The sequence below is a fragment of the Tinamus guttatus genome, unplaced genomic scaffold, assembly GCF_059628265.1.
Source record: "Tinamus guttatus ecotype Peru unplaced genomic scaffold, ASM5962826v1 Tinamus_guttatus_pri_ptg000004l, whole genome shotgun sequence".
In the NCBI taxonomy this organism is placed as follows: Eukaryota; Metazoa; Chordata; class Aves; order Tinamiformes; family Tinamidae; genus Tinamus; species Tinamus guttatus.
The window spans coordinates 1,201,519-1,226,153 of NW_028288538.1; the positions used below are offsets into that span (position 1 = coordinate 1,201,519).

General features: G+C 41.7%; 1 protein-coding gene across 2 annotated transcripts in view; it reads right to left on the reverse strand.

Annotated features, from left to right (window-relative positions):
- Positions 1 to 483: 483 nt before the first annotated feature.
- PIAS1 (protein inhibitor of activated STAT 1) overlaps positions 484 to 24,635 on the reverse strand; it is a 50,914-nt gene continuing 26,762 nt past the window's right edge. The window contains exons 3-14 of one of the 2 annotated variants that reach the window (XM_088533817.1): positions 17,590 to 17,674; positions 17,331 to 17,378; positions 16,081 to 16,171; positions 15,273 to 15,407; positions 13,422 to 13,527; positions 12,159 to 12,232; positions 6,905 to 7,065; positions 5,144 to 5,274; positions 4,679 to 4,856; positions 3,571 to 3,713; positions 3,141 to 3,178; positions 484 to 1,658 (exon numbers count right to left, since the gene is read on the reverse strand). In XM_088533817.1, coding sequence (XP_088389943.1) covers positions 1,362 to 1,658; positions 3,141 to 3,178; positions 3,571 to 3,713; positions 4,679 to 4,856; positions 5,144 to 5,274; positions 6,905 to 7,065; positions 12,159 to 12,232; positions 13,422 to 13,527; positions 15,273 to 15,407; positions 16,081 to 16,171; positions 17,331 to 17,378; positions 17,590 to 17,674 — 1,487 coding nt within the window. In that variant the 3' untranslated portion in view covers positions 484 to 1,361. The remainder of the gene's footprint in view (positions 1,659 to 3,140; positions 3,179 to 3,570; positions 3,714 to 4,678; positions 4,857 to 5,143; positions 5,275 to 6,904; positions 7,066 to 12,158; positions 12,233 to 13,421; positions 13,528 to 15,272; positions 15,408 to 16,080; positions 16,172 to 17,330; positions 17,379 to 17,589; positions 17,675 to 24,635) is intronic. The other variant, XM_088533882.1, reaches the window with a different exon arrangement.

Genomic DNA, 24,635 nt, shown 5'->3' on the forward strand with positions numbered 1-24,635 from the left:
CCCATCAGTTTAAAAAAAAAAAAAAAAAGAAGATTTTCCTATGTCATGCACAACTTCAAAAAATGAGAAAAGAAACCAGGAAGCAAGTATGACTCAAAGTTCAACATAAACATACTGCAAAACAGGGAAATCGATCAAAATACTTAAAAGGCCAAAAAGAAGAAACTGAATTTGAAACCCATTACTTCAGTAGGTAGAGATTCACCTCAGTGCATGGGCCCCGGCGCTGTTTTATCGGGTTGGTTTTTGGTTTAAGACACTCGCATTGAACACTAACTATTAACTTAGCTTTGATGAATGTGAAGTCAGGACCAGTAGTATCAGCTGCACAATCCATGCAATAGTACGTTGGCATCGCTATTTTCTTCCTTTTGTTGAACAAGTTCACTTTTAAGCAGAAATTGGATCTACTGCAACTAAAAGGAGGTTTTCCCAGACAGAAGAAGGAAGGCCTCAGTTCAATGGGCCGCTTACATACGCATGGCTAAATTTAAAGCACAAGCAGTTCCACAAATTTAAAACTGACACATGCTTAATATTTTGCTGATTAGGACCTTAAGTTATTTTAATAGGATTTCATAGTAAGTTATTAGAAACAAAAACCTACAGTCGAACGTGTCAATGCTTTTATTTGGGGCTAGAGCCTATAAAAATTCTCCGTCTTGTCTCGCACAAGTGCAGCCAAACAATTGCTCAGCCTAGGATTTTATTGAGTCTGGCCCACAAGGATAATTGGTGCACTAATGAGCTTACAACATGCTTGATTAAAGCATGTAATTAAAAAAAAAAAAAAGTCACTCCTGAAAGGGTATATGTCCTGCAAACAGAGGGAATGCTGTGGAACAGGGTAGGGTTTGTTCCACTTTAAGTGTAAAAAAAATCTGCACTAAAAATGGGATGGGGGAATTAGATTCCACCACCAAAGGTAAATGTCTCCGAGAGGAGAAAAAACCTCCTACAAGTTAGAACTTTAAAAGTTCAGTTCCTTTCCCATTTATGTTACACTGTGAAGAAAATAATGCCATTTGTGTCCACACTAAGGAAAGAAAAAAAAAGAAAAAAAAAAAAAAAAAGGAACTCACATGACAAATGCACAGGTGTAAAGTCTTCAGTGTCCATAAACTGAAGTTTCTTTTTTTGTTGTTTTTGTTATTTTTTGTTTTGTGATTTTTTTTTGTTATTTTTACCAGTGAGGCCATCTTAGGTTTATATACAAAAGTAAAACTGAAAATATAGTTTTGTTCTCTGTACACGTAAATTTTTTTCCCTAAAAAAGGAAAAAAACTTGTCTATGTTTCTAAACATAATAAGGTAAAACCAAGCACAAAGATCTCCTCTGACAAGTTCGTTCACTCCGAAACTCAGTCCAATGAAATAATGTCTGGTATGATACCAAAGATGGACGCGGTGTCCGTGCTGCTTCTACTTGCAACGGGGTGACCATGACTCTCTCGCAGGCTGTTGGAGGAAACAAGACTGCTGTTACTGCCACTATTGCTACCATTTGTGGCTGGCAGAGAACTGCTTCCTCCTGCATTTAGCTGATCGAGAAACATCTGAGATGAAGTGTAGGGGAAAAAACGAGAGTGTAAGAGTTCTTGATCATCTGATGCAGAAACTGCCGCAGCTGCAGCAGCAAGGAGGGAGGTGTTGTAATGCTGGGGGGGAAAAACAACATTTTCAAGTTACATTTGAGAAACCACCATTTTTCTTCAGAGCAGCACAAAGATATACTTGTAAGCTAAAGCTCTGCCAGCTTCTGGAGTTCACGCCAGCTTGTCTACTCAACCTTTCTGTAAGGTAAGCGACCGATGCAGTGAACTTTTACCTCTGCAGCCCCTGAGCTCTGAAGCCAAAAGAAATTGGAAATATTGGTATTAGTAAGAGCAAACACTAGAAAAGCAACAATATTGCAAGACATCCAAGTGGCAGGTAACAGTAACAAGCAGCATTCTTTTACCTCTTCAAAAAATTCCTTGGTGGAAAAATTCCCCCAAATTGAAAGCAACTTTCAGCTTTTCCTCTCCTCAAAAGTCACACAACCACCACAGCTGCTGAAGCTATGCGCTAATCACTGGTGGTGAAGGAAAGCATGATTTTGTAAAAAATGCATTTAGAAACAGCACGCTCGGTCCCATCGGGGGAAGCAAGGGTTGTCCCAAGTTATATTCTTTAAAGGACAGCCCCAAAAGGCAAGAACTGGCTCCCAAGAACCAGATTTTCTCCCTGTAATTTGTCTGCTATCACGAAACATCCGTGCAGGCTGGTTCTCTGTCTTACATGCACTAGCATAAAAATGCCCTCTCAGTGCAACACCACACTTGCATAACACTTGTTTCAGAGTATTCTCATACTTATGTTTTACTGAATATCAAGATAGCTTTTCTGAACCCAAATTCTACAGCACAGAGTCTGGGCTTAATTGTCACCTGAGAGTATCCTTCTGCACTCCGTGCAATTCTCCTACTTGAGACCGAGGAGCAGACACGAAGGGACACCGGGCAGACAAGCCACCCGGCTCCCTCTTTTCTTGGGGCACAGGAGGAGAAGGGATCAAGTGGGAGGGCTTGAGAACAACCAGTTTAGTTCATAGCATGGGAGAAGCCAGTAGCAAACTGGCCTCTTTCAGTAATTACTTACAAAAAAGTGGGAAGCATGGTATGAACAGGCACTTACTGATGCCAAGAAGAAACTGGGAAACTATGTTGGACAGGACCGAGCTTTCCTCCTCTTTGCAGCCTCAGAAAAAGAGCTTTCCCCGACTCTCAGAATTGCCCTGAGGTCTAGCAAGGGTCCCAGTGATGGGGCCCAGCACTGCTAGATGATCAAAGGTCGGAGCTCACCAAATTAAGGAGCTGGCAGCTGGACCTGTTGGGCCTTCTGCCGTGGCAAGGGATGCTCCCCAAGACTGAGCCTGGCCTTTGGAAATAAAGAGGTCATGCTCTGTTATACCCTTATCCTGCTCCCACATTTAGATAATGCTCCTGTTGGGTTACAGCGTTTTTATGTGTACAAACCAAGGCCGCAGCCTGCATTTACACCTGCACCGTATGTCCTTCCTTCCTTGCCCATACATCCAGGCCATTAAGTCTTTCTCAAAAAACAATTTCTGCCCTGTGCCTTGATTTGCTTTGACTTACCTGATTGTCTCCAGACAAGAAAGGGAAGAAGTCTAACCCTGCAAAAAGTCAAAGGAAAAAGTTAAGTTTTCAAAATAAACAAGCACCTCTTCATTCCTCCACCATTTTTTTAAATAAAAATTATTTTAACCAGCATGACTCTGATGAAATTTCAGATTCTCTTCACTGCTGGATTCTCTCACTTGAAAGGGAGATCAAGCTTTTAAAACATTAAGATACTAAGCTAAACTATTAAAAAAAATCTTAGCTTCCTATATCAAATATTTTGCATTGTTGCAGTGTCAAACAGCCGCACATTTAAATCTCTTTGTAGCAGTCATTACTGCTGTACTTAAAAATAAAATAAAATAAAATAAAATAAAATAAAATAAAATAAAATAAAATAAAATAAAATAAAATAAAATAAAATAAAATAAAATAAAATAGTTACCTTGCAAGTCATAAGGCATAGGTGTCATATGGAATGGATGCCTGTAGTCTTGAATAAGTGATGTATTGATGTAGCTTGTGTCAACAGCAGGAAGGCTTGGTGTTCTTGACACAGGAGATGCTTGGTGGGGTAAATTTAAAATGCTGAAAGAAACAAGGATCTGTTATAAGCTGCATAGCAAATTTCAGCCCAAAGAGCTAAAATTTATCAAAATTATAATCAAGGAGGAAAAAAATCTTAAACAATAGAAAATGATAGTTCTCCTTATAAATGTTATTAGGATCTCTGCTACATATATTTACAAATATTCTTAAGCAAGGACAAAATAATCCTAAAGGTATTTTATACAAAGAAAAAAAAATCCACAGAACAACAGATATTTGCATGTGCTCTACAAGGTAATTAGCAATGGAAGACAGCCAAAAAGGTCTTGAAGAGTTTTAAGTGATCACTGAGTAGTTTACATCCCTGAAGTAGTAATCAGTTCAACACGGGATCTCTAGCCTCAGTTTTCATCCTGGCGTGTTTATGTAAACAGGCTGCTATTAACAGCTTGGCTACTTATGTGTAATCAGGTTATTCTGGCATTCTTATTATCATGCTGCTGGCAGCAAGCACTGGCAAAGCCCACGCACTCCCACGCCACACCCAAGGATGTTTCTCATTGCTCTCCCTCCTGTGTGCTGCTGCTTTATTTTACTATGGAAAAAAACATTGCCAAAGCTACAAAAACATACTTTTAAGACACAGCTTCTGGCACTGCTTTGTACTTATTTCCACAAGATCCATTTTCAAAACCGTTTATAGAGTGTTACACATTTAGTACCCCCAAAATTTACTTTTCAAAAGCTATAAAACTATCATGGTCAGCTTTCTTTACATTTTGTATACATTTTATACATTAGTAACATATTTTGTATTCTGTCTAGTCATGCCTTGCAAGCTGAGATCAAACTAATTTGCTACAAACCATGCTACATTGGGATGTACTCTAAATACAGAACTTTCCAGATACAGTTTCTTCTGAAAGTCCTCAATACTCTCCCAAGTGAACATATTCTGTCTGCTTTGGATTACATGTTTTCTGTTTTTTTTTTTTTCTCCTCACCCCTTATTATTTAATGGTGACGCTGGCGATATGGAAGGACAGCTTCTCTTTGCAGATGGTTCCTCTTCCTCTTCATCTGACGAGCTGTCGATGGTTAAATCGATCACTTCTACTTTCTTATTTTTATTTGATTGTTGGTGAGAAGACACTTGGTGTTCCATGGAAGAGCTTATGCACCCTATACAAAGTCAGTCAACATTATAAGCTATAATTTGCAACACCAGAATCATATCACAGCTAGTATATGCGTTCATAAGCAATGCTTATAATTCAGAACAAAAGACAAAAAAAAAAAAATGGTTTCAAATAATCTTAAAAGCGCCATCAACCCCAAACAGGCACTTCTCAAGCCATCTTTTTTTGTAACTGATCAAAAAGGTATGAGCAACATGCAGACACGAGCACTTGCTATGGAGCAAGGAAGCTCCATAGGCAGCTCAGCATTCAGGCCAGGCATGGACTTACCATCAACTCCATTATAAGACGCAGTTACTTCCTGCACTTCCTTTTTCGATCTCATAGGAGCCCACAATCCATCCTCCTTAAACTGAATTTCATCACAATCTGTACAATACTTCAGGATTTCCATGAACAACCTGTCAATCAAAAACTTTTAGCATCAGTCCCCAGAAAGAGCTTAATTCAAACTTCTTTTCCAGTATCTTTGTTACTGGTCAATACAAGTTTAAATTATAGTGCTGAGAAAGACTTTAGTGAGAACTTTTGCTGTACTGCCCCTGCCTATCTTTTTCCTTACTAAGGAGGGGTTATTATCTAAAATAAAACCCTGCATATCCAGTTGAGAGGTAAAGATGTGGAATCATCTGGATCTTATGACATGAAATGGCCATTTCCCAAAACAAAGGAACAACACACATGAAAAATCCCTTATTTATCCACATTTACCTTTGGTAATAACTAATTGACAAAGGAAGCCCATACCCTAAAGGAGCTGACACATCTGAGCTGACACACTGAGACAAATAATTCCTGAAATCTCTTTTTTCCCCCCCATTTTCAACTAAAGCTTTGCCAAAGCTTTGCAATGCCAGTCTAAACTCAGAGCCTCTTCTCCTAAGACAAGGAACCTGGCACATCTCTCCCACTGGGAACTGCGGCTTTTGACCAAGACTATTCCTGTGGTTCTATGTAGGAAAGAGTTTTGCTTCAAAATAGTGAGAAAGTTCACTCTTTCCCAGACTGAAAGATTTTCTAGAAATAACTTTCTCTAAGAAATGCTTTAAATTTCTCACCTAATCTCTGACATCCACACCTGACAACACGGGAAGAAATAAGATTAATACGTTGTTTTGATTATTATCTCTGTTAGTCTATAATAATAATAGTTAGTTACTATTACTCTAATAATAGTTAGTTACTATTATTGACTGACACCTCAAACAAGCAAATGCAGTTCTTTATTCCAGCGCAAAGGACTTGTAAATCCATGAATCCAAAGTAACCTGTGCATACCCTAAGTATCTCCACCACAGATATTTTCTTAGGAGATCACAGAGAATTAGGACAATATCTTATACTTCACTGGCAGGTCACCAAAACGAAGCCCATATTCACTAAAAAAGACTAAGTGATTTATCTGAGGGAAACAGGGGGTGTTCTGACTCAGGTAAAATATTCTGGGCTCGTTCCCCTCCTTGATCAAGCTTTGGAGAGGAGGTTCCTATCTAAGGAACTAAAACACAAACACAGGAATTCAGACTTGACGTTTCTTCACAGAGACCAGTACTAGCTTTTTAAGTGCTCTGCAGGTAGGCAGTACCAGGGAATCAATCTCGCTGTCATCTCCTATATATAGAAACTCCCCAAGTGTGAAATTGTTCATGGAATTCAAAGTGCATCTGGGGGATGGCAATACTTATTTGATCTATCATGAGCATCCACTATAAAAACTAAGTCAGAGTTGTGCAGTAGTTCCTAGGGTTGGGATATGTGAGAGAAATGCTCCCGGGAGGATTAACTGGAATTTGAAGCAATACTTATTATTATTAATTCGCTTTATTACTATTAATTTTAACATCTGGAGATCACCACAACTCTTCCAGAATACAGAATGAACATGCACGTGGATTAAGAGTTTTTCCATCAACAAAACATCTAATGTCCAGGTAATTGAGATTTTAGAGGTATGCTCTGTATTCTCTACTGCACAAAACGGTAAGCAGAAAGGGTAAATTAGGTCTATCATTTAATTCAAACATTACTTACCCATCAATAATAAGATGCTCATAAGGAGCCTTCTTGTCACAGACAGGGCAAACCCAAGTTGGTTTCTTTTCATTCATTTGAATATATAAAGTGGCATCAAAACACTGCAGGTGTGAACAAGTCAGGGCCCTACATGGTATAGTTAGCCGCATTTTACCAAGCTTTAAAAGAAAAAAGAGAAAAAAAGGAAAAAGTTGGCATCATCTCAGTATTAAACAGGACTTTTGTGTCTGAAAAGAGACAGAGACGGGTCGTGTTCTACTCAGGAAAGAGCTAACAGAAACCCAAGTTTAGATTAGGCACAACATATACACAGTTCCACCCTTCCTCGTCTGTAGATGTGATCACAGTATTAACATGAGAGATGTTAACAACAGTCACATTCTGACTCCGTCCAATAAAGGGGAGCGTGGACAACACCCTTCGCTGCTCCCAAACCCAAACCAGAGCCTGCGGCCTCTCTCATGGGTCCGTTTCTGGGCCAGCCGGGAGGAAAAACGATCTCCTCCTGTGCTAGTATTTAAAAAGTTGATAAACACAGTTCATTCCTTTCCTAGCACTTAAACACACACTTACATCGTCTGTAAATGACTGTCCATGTTTCAGTCATCAGAACCGTTCTGTAACTGTTCAGTTGCTTAACTTGACCCTACAGACTGAGACACGTTTGCAAGACTCCGGCTCCTTTCCCGGTGTGCTTGCTTCTCCAGGATTTTCCCTGCTTTTCCCAAGGGGCCGTCAGGAAGTTACTCCTCAAGAAAAAGTCACATTTACCAACTGTGAAGACACTGAGCTATTCTCCTTTTGGTATACAGCTATGAGATGCCCTGAAATTCTGATTTTTTTTCCTTAGGTAAAATACAAATAGTTGGCTTTTCCCTGCAATACATGCTATCTTTTTAACCTTATAAAGAGCCAGCAAACGCTGCTGGAAGCTGGTGCAGGAGGGGAACACAGGGACCAGCCTCTCCAACGCTTGCAGAAGGGGCAAGGCAGCAGGTTTGGCAGGCCGAGAGTTTGACACAAATTGTAGCCAGGCTAATACAGACTTGGAGAGAATAAAAATCCTCGTGAGCACCTGGGCAGGGCAGCCCTGGACAGCTACATGGTGCAGTGTTTGGTCTGAGCTCTACCACGGGACTATCTTGATTTGGACTCGATAGCTCGGCACCGTAAAGCACTAACACACGATTATGGCAACTGCAAAATTGATTTTGACAGTCAAAAGCATTTTCATATGAACCTGCAGTAAGTGCGTTTCCTTTCCTCAAAAAACAAGGTTTTTCTGGCTAAGTACTTACGTTCTTATGCTGCAGTTTAGGAGGGGGGTTAATGACAGCAGCGAATGCACGAAGTAAGAGTTTCCTAAACAAGAACTTTCCCCCATAAAACCCAACCAAACAGGACAAACAGGAGGGGGAAAAAAAAGCACTTTATTGCTTTATTAGGAACAATTTGTACCAAGTATTTGAAGGGTGTTTTGGGTATTTTTCCCCCCCAAGTTGCATGTATTTAAACGAAAGCAGGTTGTGGGTCTGGCAGGAGGGCCCGTTTGCGGGCCGGCTGAGCAGGCGGTGCCGGTGCCGGTGCCGAGCGGCGGCAGTGTGGGCCGGGTGCCACAGGATGGCACTCACCTCGCAGCGTCACCAAACCAGAGCCGGGACCGGGAACAAAGGCTCCGCTCGGCCCGTGATGCCCTCGGCAACTTCCCGCTGTGGCACCGGGCGCCCTTCCCTATCCCCGGCCATCCGGGACTGTCCGGAATCCGCCAGCCAGCGGGATGGGAGCTCGGGACCTGGTGGAGATCAGTGGGCAGGAGGCGCTCCAGGCGTGTGGACACCCTGTTCCGCTCCCAAATCCATGCGGAGCAGGTTATTCCTGCCACACACGCAGCTCCCAGGCTGTGTCCTTTGGGCACAAGATGTGTCCCCGGCTCAGGTGGGATCAGGGGCACCCAAGGAGGCAAAATGAAACCAAGGGGCAGACACGGTGCAGGAACAACATCCACACCCCATCTCCTAAGCAAAAAAGCACATTCGAACCTCAAATGGTTCCACAAGCTGTTGGTATCAAAGCCATGCCTGTAATTTCCATGCAGCATTTGGATTTATGAGGACACAAGCAGACAGCATCAGCACACACAGTGTTAACAGGTCCGTGTCTCCTTCCCGTTTTTGGCACAGAACACCCTGGATCAGCCCTGCCACACTGGCCAAGTGTCAACATGGACAAAAGAAAAGGGCATAAAAGGAGGGATGTGCCCAACTTCTGGGGAACAGGCTTTCCCGGCACTGTCACTGCTCTCATTCCTGCCTTTGGCAGCCAAAGAAACACTGCATTAATTTATTTTACAAGCTTCTAAAACATAGCCATGTTCTCAAGTTAAAAAAATGCACCCAAAACAGGAGTTCAGAATTTGTAAATGAAACTGCAAGCCTACAGTAAATGTCAGATTTGCAATTTTTGTTCAGCAATGTATTCTGTCCAGCTGCAGAGCCTGAGGATTTATTTTTAATTAAAAAAAATCATAAATTCAAGTGTCTTCCTGAAATACATCTTCGCTACATCCCGTCTGCCTATTCACTTGGGCAGATTCGGCCAAGGGTTAGAGACAGCTTTTTCTCCTACCACTTACTTGGTGTGGTTTTCTCCTTCTCCTACCACTTGCTGTGCTTCTCACCACACTTTTTTGGGGGCAAAATAAAGCTTATAAGCTGTGTTATTAAACCCACTCTCCCGAGGTGCATCCATGAGACCATCGCACCCATTATGCATGAGACTGGGGGAACAGCATCTTCACAGCATTAGATAGAGTAGCCTTTAATTTCCGATTCTGCTGTTGGTGTCTGAATAATCATTTGTACTTTCAAAGCATACACTGGCCAAGCATTTGAAATGAGGCACAAAATATTTATTTCAAAAGTTCTCCCTGAGCCAGAAGCTGACAAATTAGCAAGGGAAAATAGGGAGTTTATAGCAAAATAGAAATCAGAACTGAGGGCTGAACCTTCCTAGCGGCCTCCCATCACTGTCCTCCTGCTTAGGGGACAGTTTGCAAGGGGCAGTCCCTGTCCCAGGAAGCTTTTGCAATGGGGGACTGTTCTAGGAGCTGCAGTGAAACCAGAGAGCATCAAATGCTCAAAGTACTGGGGGAAGAGGAGGAAAAAATAAATCAGTCAAGTACGTATATTTTGCAGACATTATCAAAAGGACAAAGAAGCAAATGTGCCCAAAATAACCTGCTGTAGACATTGTTCTGTGTATTGATTAGTAAAGAACTAATTTAAGAGGAAATCTGAAAAAAGGCAGGGCTTCCTAAGAGCTAGTCAGATGGGTATTTCATTTTCTTCCCTGAAAAAGTTTGAGAAAACAAAATAATTTGACCTCTTTAGGGGACTGCAAGTTTACAAGCACCTGAAGAGGCTTTTAGAGTATCTTCCTCCTCTAGTATCAACTCATCTGAATCAGTCAGCTAGGAAAAAAGATGCATTGAAAAGCAGAGCTGAACAACCTTTATTGATGAGGGACATGATTAGGACAAGCAGGAGTATTCTGCCAGAAAACTCGCCTGGAAGGACCTATGAAGAAACATAACTGCCTTAACTGACAGCTTTCCCAAATCAAGTATTGAATCAAACATCTATAACTCCAGAAGATACACAACGATTATTTCAAGATAACGAATTAATACATATGGACTTCTACATTCTTACAGTCATTTAACTCCTACTAACGGATTACTATATTTTTCCTTTATTGGAATCTATTTAATTTTAAGTGGTAGGAATATTGTGCCTAGGGAGTAAGGAAAAAAAAAAAACAAACAAACAACCCCCAATAACAAGACTGTCATTGTACTGTCTGGAATAATGAAGTACTAACAACACCATAAGAATTCAGCTAGAACAACTCAGCAAAATAAGCTGCCAAGCGTCGACCTGGAATTCCTAAGTATTTCAACACTGCATAACTCTTGATGCAAGACATAGATTCATAAGATTATAGATCACCGGGTTATAGTTTTAAAGATCAGTATTTCTTTCTTTTTTTTTTTTTAATGTAGCCTCTGTACCTTCCCTGTAAACAAATAACTTCCTTACAAAAGCAGTATTATTTACAGTCAATATCAATACTGTTGTGGAGAAAATCAGAGATTGAAGATCACAAAAATACCACATTTGAAGACTTACAATAACCTGAAAAATACATGTACTTCTATTTAAAAAAAAAACCTGCAATCTCAGCTGCATATTCTGCAAAACAGAACTTTCATATCTAGAAGTTTACCACTACATTGCTGGAGGTTAAGCAGATATTCAGTAACTTGAAAAATAAGCTCTGATTTTGCCAGAACAAAGTCAGCTCTTTTCTTTAGGTTTCGAAACTGAAAGTTTCTTGTCAAGCATGAGCAGATTGAGCTAGACCAGGAAACAGATGCATCCTTAATCTTAACAAGAGGTCAAAAAGTTACGCTGCAATAAAGGCACCATGTCAATCAATGCAGAAAGCAAGTATTTTAAAGCAGTGTGAAATTTTAAGAAGTCCAAAGAAATAAAGAGTGCATAAAATATTAATACTGTGCAGTCCAGCCAATGACAATGTAAAGCCTGATAGAAAATAGTGCTTATTCCTGCATCTACCTGGTCAACAACGGATCAAGATACAACCAGTCCCTACAACTTCCACATTGGGTGGATCTGTATCTCGCACGCTGTTTGTCAGATAGAGTATTTGTGCCCTGTTACATCAATTTTAGCAACTTTTCTGTGTTCAAATTCAGCAATAATTTTGCTTGAACATCTTCTAAAACATTGCTTCATTTTCAAGCTGAGACCATAAACCACCCAAACTGCATACATGCATATAATCACCTTCAATTAAAAGATGTTCAATTATTTGGCTCCAGACACCAACTTAACAGGTATTTTTAGTAGAGAGATTCACCTACCTTACTGCTGAGAGTGGTTTTATCACAACCAAGCACCAAGGACCCAAGCTGCACAGACACTCACATGATCTAGTGACAGATTTAAATGCACGCTTACATATAGTTTTGAATCGCGTTTTCAAGTTAATGGATACTCATCTGGTCGGGGTAAAATACATGCTTAAAACACTGCTAAAAGACTTCAGCAGCAGATCCTTTCCCCAAAGTTAACAAGCAAATAAACACAAGCTAACTGCTACTCAAAACTTGTCCCAGAACAGCCATGTTTTTGTCAGAATCCATTTTGAGGGAATTAAAAATACTTACTGGACAAAGAAGAGAAACTCTTAGGCTTGTTGTTGCTATTTCACTATCTGGATCTGCAGTCAGTTTCTCTTTAACTGTTATTTGAAAGAAGAAAGCATTAATTTTATAGTTAATTTATGACACAAATTGAATGACAGAAGTAATACAGGCCTGAAATTACACATGCCAAACTTTTGCCATGTCTAACGGAAGCAAACAGCAGTGAGTATCTTCACACCACACGCTTCCCCAGTAAACATGTAATCTAAGCAGTCTTTACTCTCTGGGAAGATCATAAATTACAACATTTAAGCAAGCTAGAAATAGGAAAAGTTCATCTTAAACCAGGATCCCTAGAAAAAAATATTCATACAGAGATGGCTCTTTTCATATACATGCAATTACATACTTGAAAATTATTTTAAATATGTCAAGAAGATCAGCTAATGGCCTGAAGTTAATGGCAGATGAGAGTAGCAGCCACCAGGAAACTCATGGTTAGATTTTTGTGCACTGAAATCACCACATTACATTAATACAAAGCAATTAATACACTGGCTTTGCAGCACTGCATTTATTGGTGAGCGAATTTCATGCATTCTGCAGAGGGTCCTGTGCAGTGCACAGTGCACATGACCCGAGCGTCTCCCAGTCAGACGTTAAAGAGCGTGACCAGCAGCTGCCAGGTGCTTGTTTTTACATCCTCTCCCTGGAAAAGCAATGCTTGTGAAAAGCAAGCAGTGTTTGTTTGGATTTTTATTACATAAACTTATACCAGTGCGTACGTGTCAGGGAAATAACAAAGAAGGAAAGCCAGCACTGGGATCTGGGGGAAGGGAGGTATTAGCTAGACTGTCTCTCCAGGAGCTCATCCCCAGCACGGTGCCACAGGAGCAAAAATAAGTGGCAATGAGGCCTTTTCTCCAGCATTTTGCTATCACGGTGCAGTATCAGCCATTTAGTTTAGGTTCTTCAAGCCCTGAGTTATCAGTTAACTACATAAATATCGTTGCTCTGCTTAAAGAAGCACACCCAGAAGAACTGCACTGAAAGAGCCTCTTGCATTTTTCCCTTTGCAGAGTCAACAGGGTTCCTGGACTGGCTCCTAACACAAACAAAGCCTCCGAGTCTCCGAATTTCAGCTGAATACAAAGAGCAGCACTATCAGATTCTCAAAACCCAGAGAATTGAAGGAAGTCCAAACCTTGGTTAGCACAGTGCTGTTTCAAATTGCTTTTTACAAAAGCTCTTTTTCCTTTTCCCTAACAAGGATATCAGACATACTTAGTGCTCGCGAGTGGTCAGGATTCCGGATCCCTTTTGCTCGCAACCTCTGCAGCAGGACCGAGGAGGAGAGCTGCTTCACCAGATAGACTGCCATGGAGTAGTTCTGGAAACAGAACAAGGAGCAAAACAACATCAAAGGGCTTCAGTCAAAACATCACTTATTTTATACAATGCTCGTGCAATCTGCGTGCGTGCAGGACCTTGTGTTTCTGCAGTGACTGCAAGATGCGAACTGGTAAAGTTTTCAGGCTACAATTAAAGAGTTCAGGAGTTTGGTGGGGTACATTCATACATTTTTAAATCCTTCCCCCACTCAGGAATGTTCCCACAAAACAAAAACACAACCAAAGAACCCTGTGCACTTGTGACATTTACCACTTGTTATTTAGGATGCCACCAGAAGAGGAAAACAGGATTTCGGTAATTTACCTTACCATAAAAATCACACAAATTGAAATAGAATCAGAAACACCACATTTTATATATTTTATTCTTAAAATGAATGCTTCTCACATCATTAAAAAACACTACTGCTTTACTTGTTTGTTTAATGCCTCAATTAGTATAGAAGTTAGAAAAATGCTAATTAACATTGTGAAATTATTTACTGACAGCTTGAATCTACAAAGCTAGAAACTTGCCCAAGGCATCTTGTACAGAAGGCTTTTGAAACAGATTGTGTAAAAATCATAATTATGACTTCAGGAAAGGTAGAGTACAGCAGTTGAGAAAAGCAATTGACTCTTAAGGGAAGGGGAGATAGGGAATTCAAATTTGGTACTTTATGGGCACATCCAAAAATAAAATAATTTCTCGCATTTAACTGTCAAGATCTCAAAGAGGCAGATTAGGAAGCATTAGTCTCATGAGCAGGGATGTTCTGACTGATGTATTTGCAAGAAATGCACAAGAATTTGCCACTATCTTCAGTTTTGTGCTGTAAGTTAAAAGGTATCCAAAGGTTTTATATCTAAGAAGCCTGAGCAAACAGCTAGTTTTGCTACAGGGTAGCTCAGAGTCCACACACATTTTTTCACCGTGACATTTCTTCTCCCTAACTACTTGTCTGTTCTAAAGCCAAAGTGTGACACCGTTTTCACAGTGATAACCAGGATTCATCAACTTGCGTGCAAGCACTTCTGCACTGCAAACCAAAGTCAGTGGATTTTTAAATGAGTGTTTCAGATACCCGTACTTCTTGTTACATAAAGGATGACTTAAAAAAAGGTATTTAATAATTAGTTTCATATCTGGCTGTTGAGCACATTTAGACTATAAGCATTTTCCCACTTTGTTTCAAGAACCATGGCCTTTGTACACAGGCAAGTTCTTGGAAAAAAGTTTCATTTCAGGATAATTCTCATGGCTTCAAAGAACAAGTTAGTTGCAATCACAAAGCCACAATTTTTCAAGCATGTATTGATTTTGTAATGTATATATGTAGTTGTTTGCCATCAATGACAGCCAACGCGCTGATTCAAGGAACAACTTAGAGTGACTTGTTGCAGGCTGTTCCAGATCTAATTAGTCCATTTTATAATCCACTCAGAGACAAAAACAGATTATAAAAAGAAGACTTCTTTAATATTAAGTATGCTTAATATATGTATTGTTTAATATTAAGAGGTCACACTATGAAAAAATCTGAGTGGTCCTGATCTAGGGAAGCATGTCCTATCTGCCTGGCACAATGTAACAGAAACGCAATCCAAGGAAGGAGCAGCCTCTTTCTAAACCATGAAGCATTTTCTACACCGTTTAATTTGCTTCTCTCTCAAATCTTTCAAATATATGTCAAAGCCAAAATTGATAAGCTTAGGCAGCATTATGTGCCACAGAGTTACTTACTCTTCCGATTTCCGCAGTCCACGAAACCACGATTGTGTTTGGTACCGTTGTGGATAATCTGACGAGTGAGGTAATGTTGATTGGTCGGCTAGGTCGCTTTGGTTCAACACCATTTTTGGTTGGTGGAAGATAGCCCTGAAAATAAAAGGTTTTTTTTTTTTCAAAATCTCATTAAAAAAGGGGAAAAAAAAAAAAAAAAAGAAAGAAAAAAAAAAAGTGCCTTCCCTCTTCCCTCTCCTCAAACGCCTGCCCCAATGACAGCTCTGTCTGAAACCTGACTGAGGTGCTCTCTGCAATTTAAAAATACACGACAGACAGTACAACCCCGTGTATTTCACAAGTCCTTTTCCTCACACAACACCCTCCCGCTCCCCACGGGAATGCCGAGGGGCACCTTTGCCATCCCCCCTTTCTCTGCTGGCAATATTCCTATTGAACCTGCCTGGCTAAACCCACCCCACGCAACCCCCTGCAACAACCCAGCACTATGAAGTCAGTGTCTCTCTCCCGTCAGTGGCTGCTTTTCCTGTACCCGCAACCTCCAAAACAGGGTCCGATTCCAGGCAGATTCACCGGATGTTTCCAGAACATAAAAGTTTACTGTCACTCTGCTAGAAAATGAATCTCCCGGAGCTGTGGCTGGTCTCATGAGAAACAATTTATTTTGCTTTCTCATTCGTCTATCCACCCTCATTCAAGCACTCAAAATGTGAGAACCAAAGTTAGGACAAATGCTCAGGCACGTCTCTGACAAATAGTTCCTAACGATGCTACTCGATTACATAAACCCAAATAATAGCTTACTTACTGGAAGGCTGCACGGTTTCCCATTTACTTTCACGCACAGATTGGGTGGGAAGTGATCTTCCTGTGGACAACTGGTCTCTGATAAACAAAACCTGAATGCAAAGAGCTTCCGTTACCTTTCACTTCTAAAATGACATAAACCCACCCATTCCTAGAAGGATTTTTCTCCCACCAAGCTGTGAGGACATGCCAAATCCTTCTAACACAGTCCTGGAATTAGCTGTATGGCTCAATAAGCAGCAAAGACCCCCAAAATTACAGGTGTGGGTTAAGGTGGCCACAGGTTCCTCCTAAGGGGTCTCAGATTCCTCAGGTTGGGTCTCTCAGCAGGACTGTTCAGACAGGCAGGTTGCTGCTCCAGAAGCCGTTTGTACGGGGCTGTCCTGCTGCCTTCCCCTCACTCCTCACACAAACCACAGGATGAACCATCTGCTCCGAACCTCAGCAAACGGGCCAGCTCCCGAGCTGCAGCAGTGGTGCTCCATCAAGCCTCCTGCTTCAGCTCCACCAGTTTTTGCTGTTTCAAAGGCTCATTTGCTACAGAAACCAAAATAAGGCTGAGCCTCCCTCACCTCACCAACTGCTGACAGGCCCAAGGCTGCAGTAATATGCACTCAAAGGGCAGAGCTAGGGGACCTCCCAAATGCCCTGGATTTCCTCCAGGGATATGGAGACATCCCTTCACATCAGAGCACAGCGATTCCTTGCAGCGCAGCCCAACAGGTTGCTGCTCTCAAGAAAGGGAGTTACCTTCTCTCCCCGTTTTCTCTCCTTCCTTGCCCTCACCTTTCCTTCACCTGACCCATTCCCAGCAGAAGAGCCCTTGGGTTTGCGCAGCAAATACAGTGTGACACCTCTGTTAGGAAAAACAACCCTCCCCGTGCATGGAGTCTGAAGGCCAGGGCACCTGGACCCTGGGGGATAGGGAGATAGGGAGAGGAGCCTTCACACAAGCTACAACACTGAACTGAAGCAGATCAGTTGGCTGGAGCAGGCAGTACATGCAGAGCTGACACACCAGATACGGGGCCACCAGGAGCTTCAGGAAAGCTGCACGTGACAGAGACACGCAGTTCAGTCTGCCCATTCCGAAGCAGCCAGCAGCTGAAATCTTTTTTCTCAAGATAACAGACAATAAGATGAAACTCTCCTCCACAAAGGTAAGACAGACTTTCTGAGGGAGCATACATTGCATTTCCAAAATATTTTTTAAAAGCAGCAGCAGCAAGAACAGACTATATGAACACATACCTTAGCTGGACCTGTACTGTGAAGTCACATTTGGTCCCAGAAATATCCCTGGCAAAGACAAAACACAGGTTGTGATGTGTTACTTATACAGTAAGATCATTAATGATTTTCAGAGTTTGCTATAAATTGACCCTTGTGTATGGCAACCCTTTAGCAAACCACACTACCTCTTAGGACACACTAAACAGAAAAGGACTTTGTATTGTATTATAATAATATATTGATAATAAATATTGTATTATCGATAAAACTCACTTACATTGAACTGCTGATTTGCTGCACTTGTTGTGGTGTCAGTGCGAACGCAAAGCAGGTTTCTCGAAATCGCTGACTATTATCTGAGGCTGGAAGAAAACAAGAGAGCATCATTTTTAAAAAACAGCAAATAGAAAATAATCAGAGCTATACCCTTTCACTAAAGTGTCCACAAATATGTACACATTATGCACATATATAATTTTATAGCAAACAACAATATGACACGTCTGTTTCTACAAACAATCCCAAAACCCACCATTTGAGCCTTCTGTAAATAAAAATAAAATAAACAAGCTATATATTTATACATAAAGTATATATTAAAAAGTGATACAGACAACAGTGAAGCAGAGACAAATCAGCTTAAGACTCTCCATCAGTCATGGCAACTTAACTGTAAATGTTCTATGATATTAAATTAAAAAATGCTTAGAGATCCTCATCAATAACTTTTTTTGCTTCCTTTAACACACAAGATCGTGGATTAGCCTGTAAAAGCAAACAGAGTGACTAGAGGTACAAACACCACTCCTCGAGGTGCTTCCAGAAGACAGTATTCTCTAGTCAAATGCAACAAGTATGCAAGGGCATGCAGCAGCTCATGAGATGCACACAACTGAGACAGAAACTTCATCTTGGTGCTACAGAACTTGAACAGATCAAACTGTACTTAACAATTATCGCATCTGCTGAAAGCCAAAAAAAATTAAAACATCCCCCAATTACCATGTTGTGTATTAAATAACAGGTTTATCATTTTTTGTTTTACTATAGTACACTTCCCAACTCAACCCTGAGTGACAGACGAGTGAATTCTTTGGTGTTTCACTAGAAAGCACTGTGTGATAGGTCAGAAACAACCACAGAACAGACACTGCCTGAGTGTAAATATTAGCAGCAGCAACTCCAAGTTACATATTCTTCTTATAAGCTAATGCTACAAGACATGTGAATGTTATTATACTGTATGCAGCAATCATATGCAGTTAATTTGTTAGTTACTGTGTGGAGCAATTCCTGCATGCAAAATAAACCAAGAGCCACTGGGTGATCTGCAGCTCCCTCTTGGTCATCCAGATTGTGGGCACGTCACCACTGGCATTACGTGGGCAAGAATAAACAACCTCAGCTGCATGACATCCTTGGCAAAAATACTGGCAGCAGTAAATATTTTTAAAAGAATTACAATTTCTTCATTGTTGTTTCTATTTCCTTCCCATGAATTGTTTGCTTGAGCTTAGAAATTTCAGTTCTGCTTTTGCTAGTGAAGTTTTGGGCAGGCTTGGGAATGTTTGCTGTGAACTCCAACACCTTTAATTGTAGGACAAGGCTGCCGAATGCTTAACCAAAGGTACCTTAATTAAGGGCTTAATCACTCAGACAAGTTTAATAGCAGTTAACAACCACAAGAACAATCTAAAACCAAGTCTCCCCAGTCATCTTCTCCCCTCTCAGCTGCTCAGAGTTTGAACAAAACAAGTAGCAAAAGAGACTCCACGCTCAGTTCCTCCCTGCGTTATTAATTCACCACTTACTTCTGCTATATAACAATCTGTGATCTTGGAAAACGAGTCTGAAGTTTCTACACTCAGTTTCATGGTGCTTTTGACACGGGCCGGATTAAAGGATTAGGTGCTGGTCAGGCAGGAAATGCCAGGGTGCATTCTCCAGTGCTGACCTGGAAGCCTTCATAATTCACGTTTCCTTCATGAGCTGTATTTCCAGCACATCAACAAGGCATTAAATATCCTCTGCTTGAACCAAGCTTTTTAGCAGCTGAAACTGCCAGTGCAAACTCACAACTTCAAAATAAATAAATAACCGCAGAAAGCCACGAATTAGTAAGAACTGGGTTGTGTGCTCTATAGCCAATGCATTTGTTCCTACCTAGAATTCACCTAGTCTGAAAAAGGGAAGCAGGAAGGCTGCGGTGGGGTTTTTTGCTTGTTTGTTTTCAAATATTGTCCATTTAACTCAAAAACTGAAGGCCTGCTCCATTTCTTCTTTTGTTTGACTATTAACTTCTTAGGAGCTCATCTTAATAACTGTAAGCAAAAGTCTCTGAGCTGACAGATCGATGGTCCCCAGTGATCACAGCTCCACTTCATCACACGCTGCTTGATCTCTTCTTAGCTGCAAAACAGCGTTAACACACCCAGGCAGCGTTTTCAACGCACTGCTTTTGTGTACAAGCAATCATCGTGATTACCCGTGGCAACACAGCCAAATTGCAGAGAGGGAATAACTTGTTAATTAGAGAAAGATGATGCAGAAGCCCGTCATAAGAAGATTTGAAAACTCTTGACGTGCTGAGCGGCGAAGAAAGAGGGAAAAGCTGCCCCAGCCCTCGCGAAGCCCCATTGCACCCAAGGGAGCTACGGCCAGACTCCAACTAGCCTGAGGATGCAATTCTGCCTCTGGAAGCAAACTGCCTGCCCCAAAAAGAGCAAATCTGAACCCAAAGTGCACGGCACAGCGTGTGCTACCACGAGGACGTGTAGCCTGTGCTTTTTTACCATATTCTAAAACCAACTGCCCATTTCTGTTGGGACTCCTGTCCCATTGCAAAGCAACTTGCATATATTCTTCTCACTGTCTTTCCACTCTCTGTGTGATATTTCTAGATGTACTTACCCTACAAATGATGCTGAACATGTTAAACTGAGCTAATTCAGCAGCTTCCCATTGAAGACTGGGCTTCTGAGCCCATCAAACTGCCTCAAACTCTCCCCTTTTGCAAGGAAGAGCTAGTGGAAGCCTGAAATTTAAGAGCAGGCAAAAGCAAACAGACTTTTCTTAATCCATCTGGCATTTCTGAGGGGTTTAGAAGCAGTGAATGGGTCCCGGTAAGCGAAACACAGTCTGCTTTTAAAGATCCAGAGTGTGATTAAAACCAGAATTATGCATATATAGAGATATAATTTTGCACAAGAAAATCATTTTGATGGCTCAAGATGGCAGCCATGCCCTGCAAACAACCATTATTATTTAACAAAGGAAAGGCAAAAATAGACCTCCAGCTGAAAACTGAGCAGATTAAAATAGAACATAGAATCTGATAAAGACGAGATCCAGCCAGGGCAGCAGGATTAATATGAACATTCCTAGGGAAGTTGCCAGGATCGTTTCTTCACAGCTATGAATTATTAAATTTTATACCCTTTCCTTTAGCAGCCTCTGAGAGGGGCAGAGTTTGGAGGATTAGTTAGGAGAGGTCTCCAAAGAAACTAGAGAAAACAAACAATGCACGAGTGTCTTGTCTATTGTTATTTTTTACATATAAAGACAAAGGCTGAGTAATTTTAAAATATCACTAACTAAAAGTACCATTTTACCTTCTTGCTAAAGTTTCCTGAATAATTGAAATATCTGAAAGGGCAGATTTTGGCAAGTGGATAACAAAAAGCTTTCCAGGTTGGCTGTTTAACTAAGCAGGGTCAACAAGGACAGTTTCAGACGAGCCACTGCTAATAAATCCTCTTGTCCTACGGTTTTTGGTCCCTGGTTTTTGTGGGGTCGGGAGGTGCTCGAGGGCAGGGAGGGAATACAAACTCATTCACCATTCATCCAAGTTAGATCCAGGAAAAGGGCTGAGCAAACTCTGTATTCTCTTGTGAATACAGAGGCTTATTAAAACGGGCACAAGTTCATTTGCAGGTTCCTACCACTAGTGCAACACACTAAAAAGCATAAAACGTGCAGAAATACTAGAGTGGAGTCCTCCTTACCAGCTCACCATCACCACAGCTCTCCTGAATTATTCACGTTCTGCTCGTTCAAGTAATGCTCCCAGCAGCATATAGGAGAGGCATATATTAAATGAGAGTGACCCAATTATGCTTTGCTGGTTGTAAATTTTAACAAACGTTTTTAATGAGTAATAAGTTTGCAAAACTGAGGGGAAAACAGTCTTAATACATTAGATTACCATTCACAGGTGCAAAATATTTAACTCAAACTCTATGCACGCATGTGTATATACGCACACAAATCCTCCTGATTTTATTTGTGATTTTAAAAAGCTCCTATAGCACTAGAGTGAGGGGAGGAAAAAAGAACCCAGCTTGAGTGGCTGAATTTTCAACAGCTCTAAAAATATTCTGTTCCACCTCACCAGTACCCACGGCTAAAAATAGCCGCACAATCTTCCTGCAGTAAAATACCTCTTGCTGACTTGAGAAGCAGCAATTCTTTAAATTTCCATTCAAGAACAGATACCTTGAAATCTTTAATGAATCTGGTACTATCACATCGTTGGGCTTGTGGGCTGCTTCCCAAGGCAGCCTCAGGCTGCCGATAGATGAGGTTTATCCTCCCCATCTCTCATCGCAAGGGGCAGCTTATTAAAGAGGTGACAGAATATATGACCTTCTACCACTGAAATGTACTTGCACTAATATAACTTACTTTTTACGCTGCAAAAACTACGTTGCATCAGGACAAGAGAAAAAACATAACTGGGCTGGCCTATTACCAATGATTTCTAATAATAGTATGTTTATTCCTGTAGACAGAAATAGTTATGTTAAGTAAGAGTATCAGGAACATGGCAAATTTCTGCTAAATGCTGCGATATAAACATATGCCTAGTTGCTTATTGATCAAGCTGATACAGTACATAATTTTGATCAGTTAAATTTATCAGAACATTAATCCCAAAAAACTAACCATCATAGAAATTGTCACCAAACACTTAGGTAATTCCTGTATAAACACATCTTCCCCCTTGTTTTGTTACGACAGAGCCATTTTGCTTTTTTCTTGTTTTAATGCAGCAGAAGATGCTGCACTGAGTCACATCCAGTCCTCTTCTAAGCATTGCTACTGAAATGTTAAGATGCAGGTTGCAAGTTAAGACCAAATTCCTGCATCCTTTTAAGAAGTTACAATTTCAGACAGGCTTTGAATGATGGTAAACTGCAAGAGAAGCCAGTGAACTCGCAGTACAGTCCTAGACACACAGAGCTCTCGGTAACGGGGAGCTCAGAGACGGGTTCCTTTGCACGATGGCAAAGGAACGACGAGGCCGGAGGCCCCCGCGAGAGCTGCCCGGGCAGAGAGCCGCTGCTCCGGAGCCAACGCCATCCCAGGAGGGCATCAGTGCCCTTTTAAAGCCACCACCATTTAGGAAGTTCCAAGGTAACAAGTATTTCAGTGTCAACGTCGCCTTCCCACCGCCCCGGCCTCGCAGCCCCTGTTGTCACCCGCTTCCCTTGCGGCGGTGACTGGCTCCCGAGCGCTTCCCGGGGTGCAGGGGCACCCTGCACTGCCAGGGCGGCCCTCGAGACAGCTGAAAACCTCCATTGAGGTTCTCATCAGCCTATTGCAATTAATAAATGAGTTACACAAACGGGCTTGAACAGTTAGCGCTCCCAACTAACTGCATAGCTCTGCTACGGGTGGAAAAGGCAGGGAGCAAGGAGAAGGAAAAACGCTTATCTGAAATGGTGCCTAAACGTATATATAGGAAAATACCTTGGAAATACTCCAAGGGCTACAATTAATTCATAAATATTACGTATTTTATTACTCTTCATGATACACTATATAAACAGATCAAGTGGAAACAGTGCAACTGGACAGAAATTTATGTACTTGTTAAAAAAAAAAAAAAACGGGCAGCAGATTAGGGCATTTTGGAGCTCTGACCGTTTCTGAAGACCTGCAGTAAGGGCCAGCTCCCGGCCAACCGTTCCGGCCCGGGCTCTCCTGCTCCCTCCCTGTCTCAAGGTCCTGCCGGGGCTGCTCCGCCACGGGCATTCCCAGGCCTTTCCGCTATTCCCACAGCCCACATGGGTATGTGCTACCCACCACCGGGTACGGATACACTCCACGCTTCCACCCAGCACCTTTCCAGGTTAAACCGGACCATGGCCCTTGCACGACTTGCTGGCGGGGTGCAGAAACGTGTCCCTTGCGCCGTGCCGGTGCCACCTCCGAGCACTGAGCAGCGGCGGCCGAATGATCCGTCTAAACCATCATCCACTCGGACTCCCCTCCCAAGACTGCTACGTAGCACAGGGGGAAAAAATCCAAACAGAAGTAATGCAGTTAGGATCCCCAAGTCTTTCTTCAGCATCTAAACTTAAATAGCTTGGTTTTCCAGGAGCAGGGAGCCATTAGGAACCTCACAGAATGAAAAGGACCTGCAGCTACCCAGCATCCTCAAGTGAGTTAAGAACCATTTAATTTATTTAGACACCCAACTACACATCACGTAACTCAAGTGTTGCCATCCGGGCTTGAGGATTTTCGCTTCCATTCCTCGAAGCACAGAAGCACCTTGCACGAACAGCACTGAAAAGCTACGTCTCTGCAGGGGCACTCTGATAATAAGGCCCACAGTCATTTTAGTCTGCAAAAAGCGACGGGTTTAAAAATAGCAATGGCATCTTAAAATTGAAGCAAAAAAAAGGTTTAAATGTGCGATTGGATGGCAGAGTCCATACGAAGATCACTCCTGTGATCAGCATAACCCACACCGTAAAGGAAGCTGAAAGGCTCTGAAGTTACGAGTCTTCCCCACCCCAGCAGCCTTTCCAACACCTACGTGATATGAACGTCTCGGTTACATTTGGAAATCTGAAAAACAGGTATCACAACAGCCCTGAGGCCAGGCAGACACTGCGGCCATCCCCATGGGAAAGGGACGGTGCTCTTGAGCGCAGAGCGGTTCACTGGTCGCTAACTGCTTTGAGCCAAACACATCATTTTCCATAATTCCTTCTACTAAGGGCTCCAATCCTACCCCAGCTGGGTCCTGGGAAGCAGAGCTGCTGTCCAGACCGTTCACCGGAGCAGCTCTGTCTGAAAACGTCCGGACACCGCCGTGTCCTGGGATGCAGGGGACCTCAGTTCCAAGCAGCGGCAGCCTGTGCAATCTGCTAAAGTGAGCGGTAATAAATTATACTTCTTTTCTCGTAGCAAAACAGCTGCAGAGTTGGTTAAAACTACCTCATACTTAAGAGAAACAGGCTCAGGCCTATGGAAAATTTCTTCTTTATATGTGAATTTGAGGCGTACCGCATGCAAATAAAAGCTGCAGCC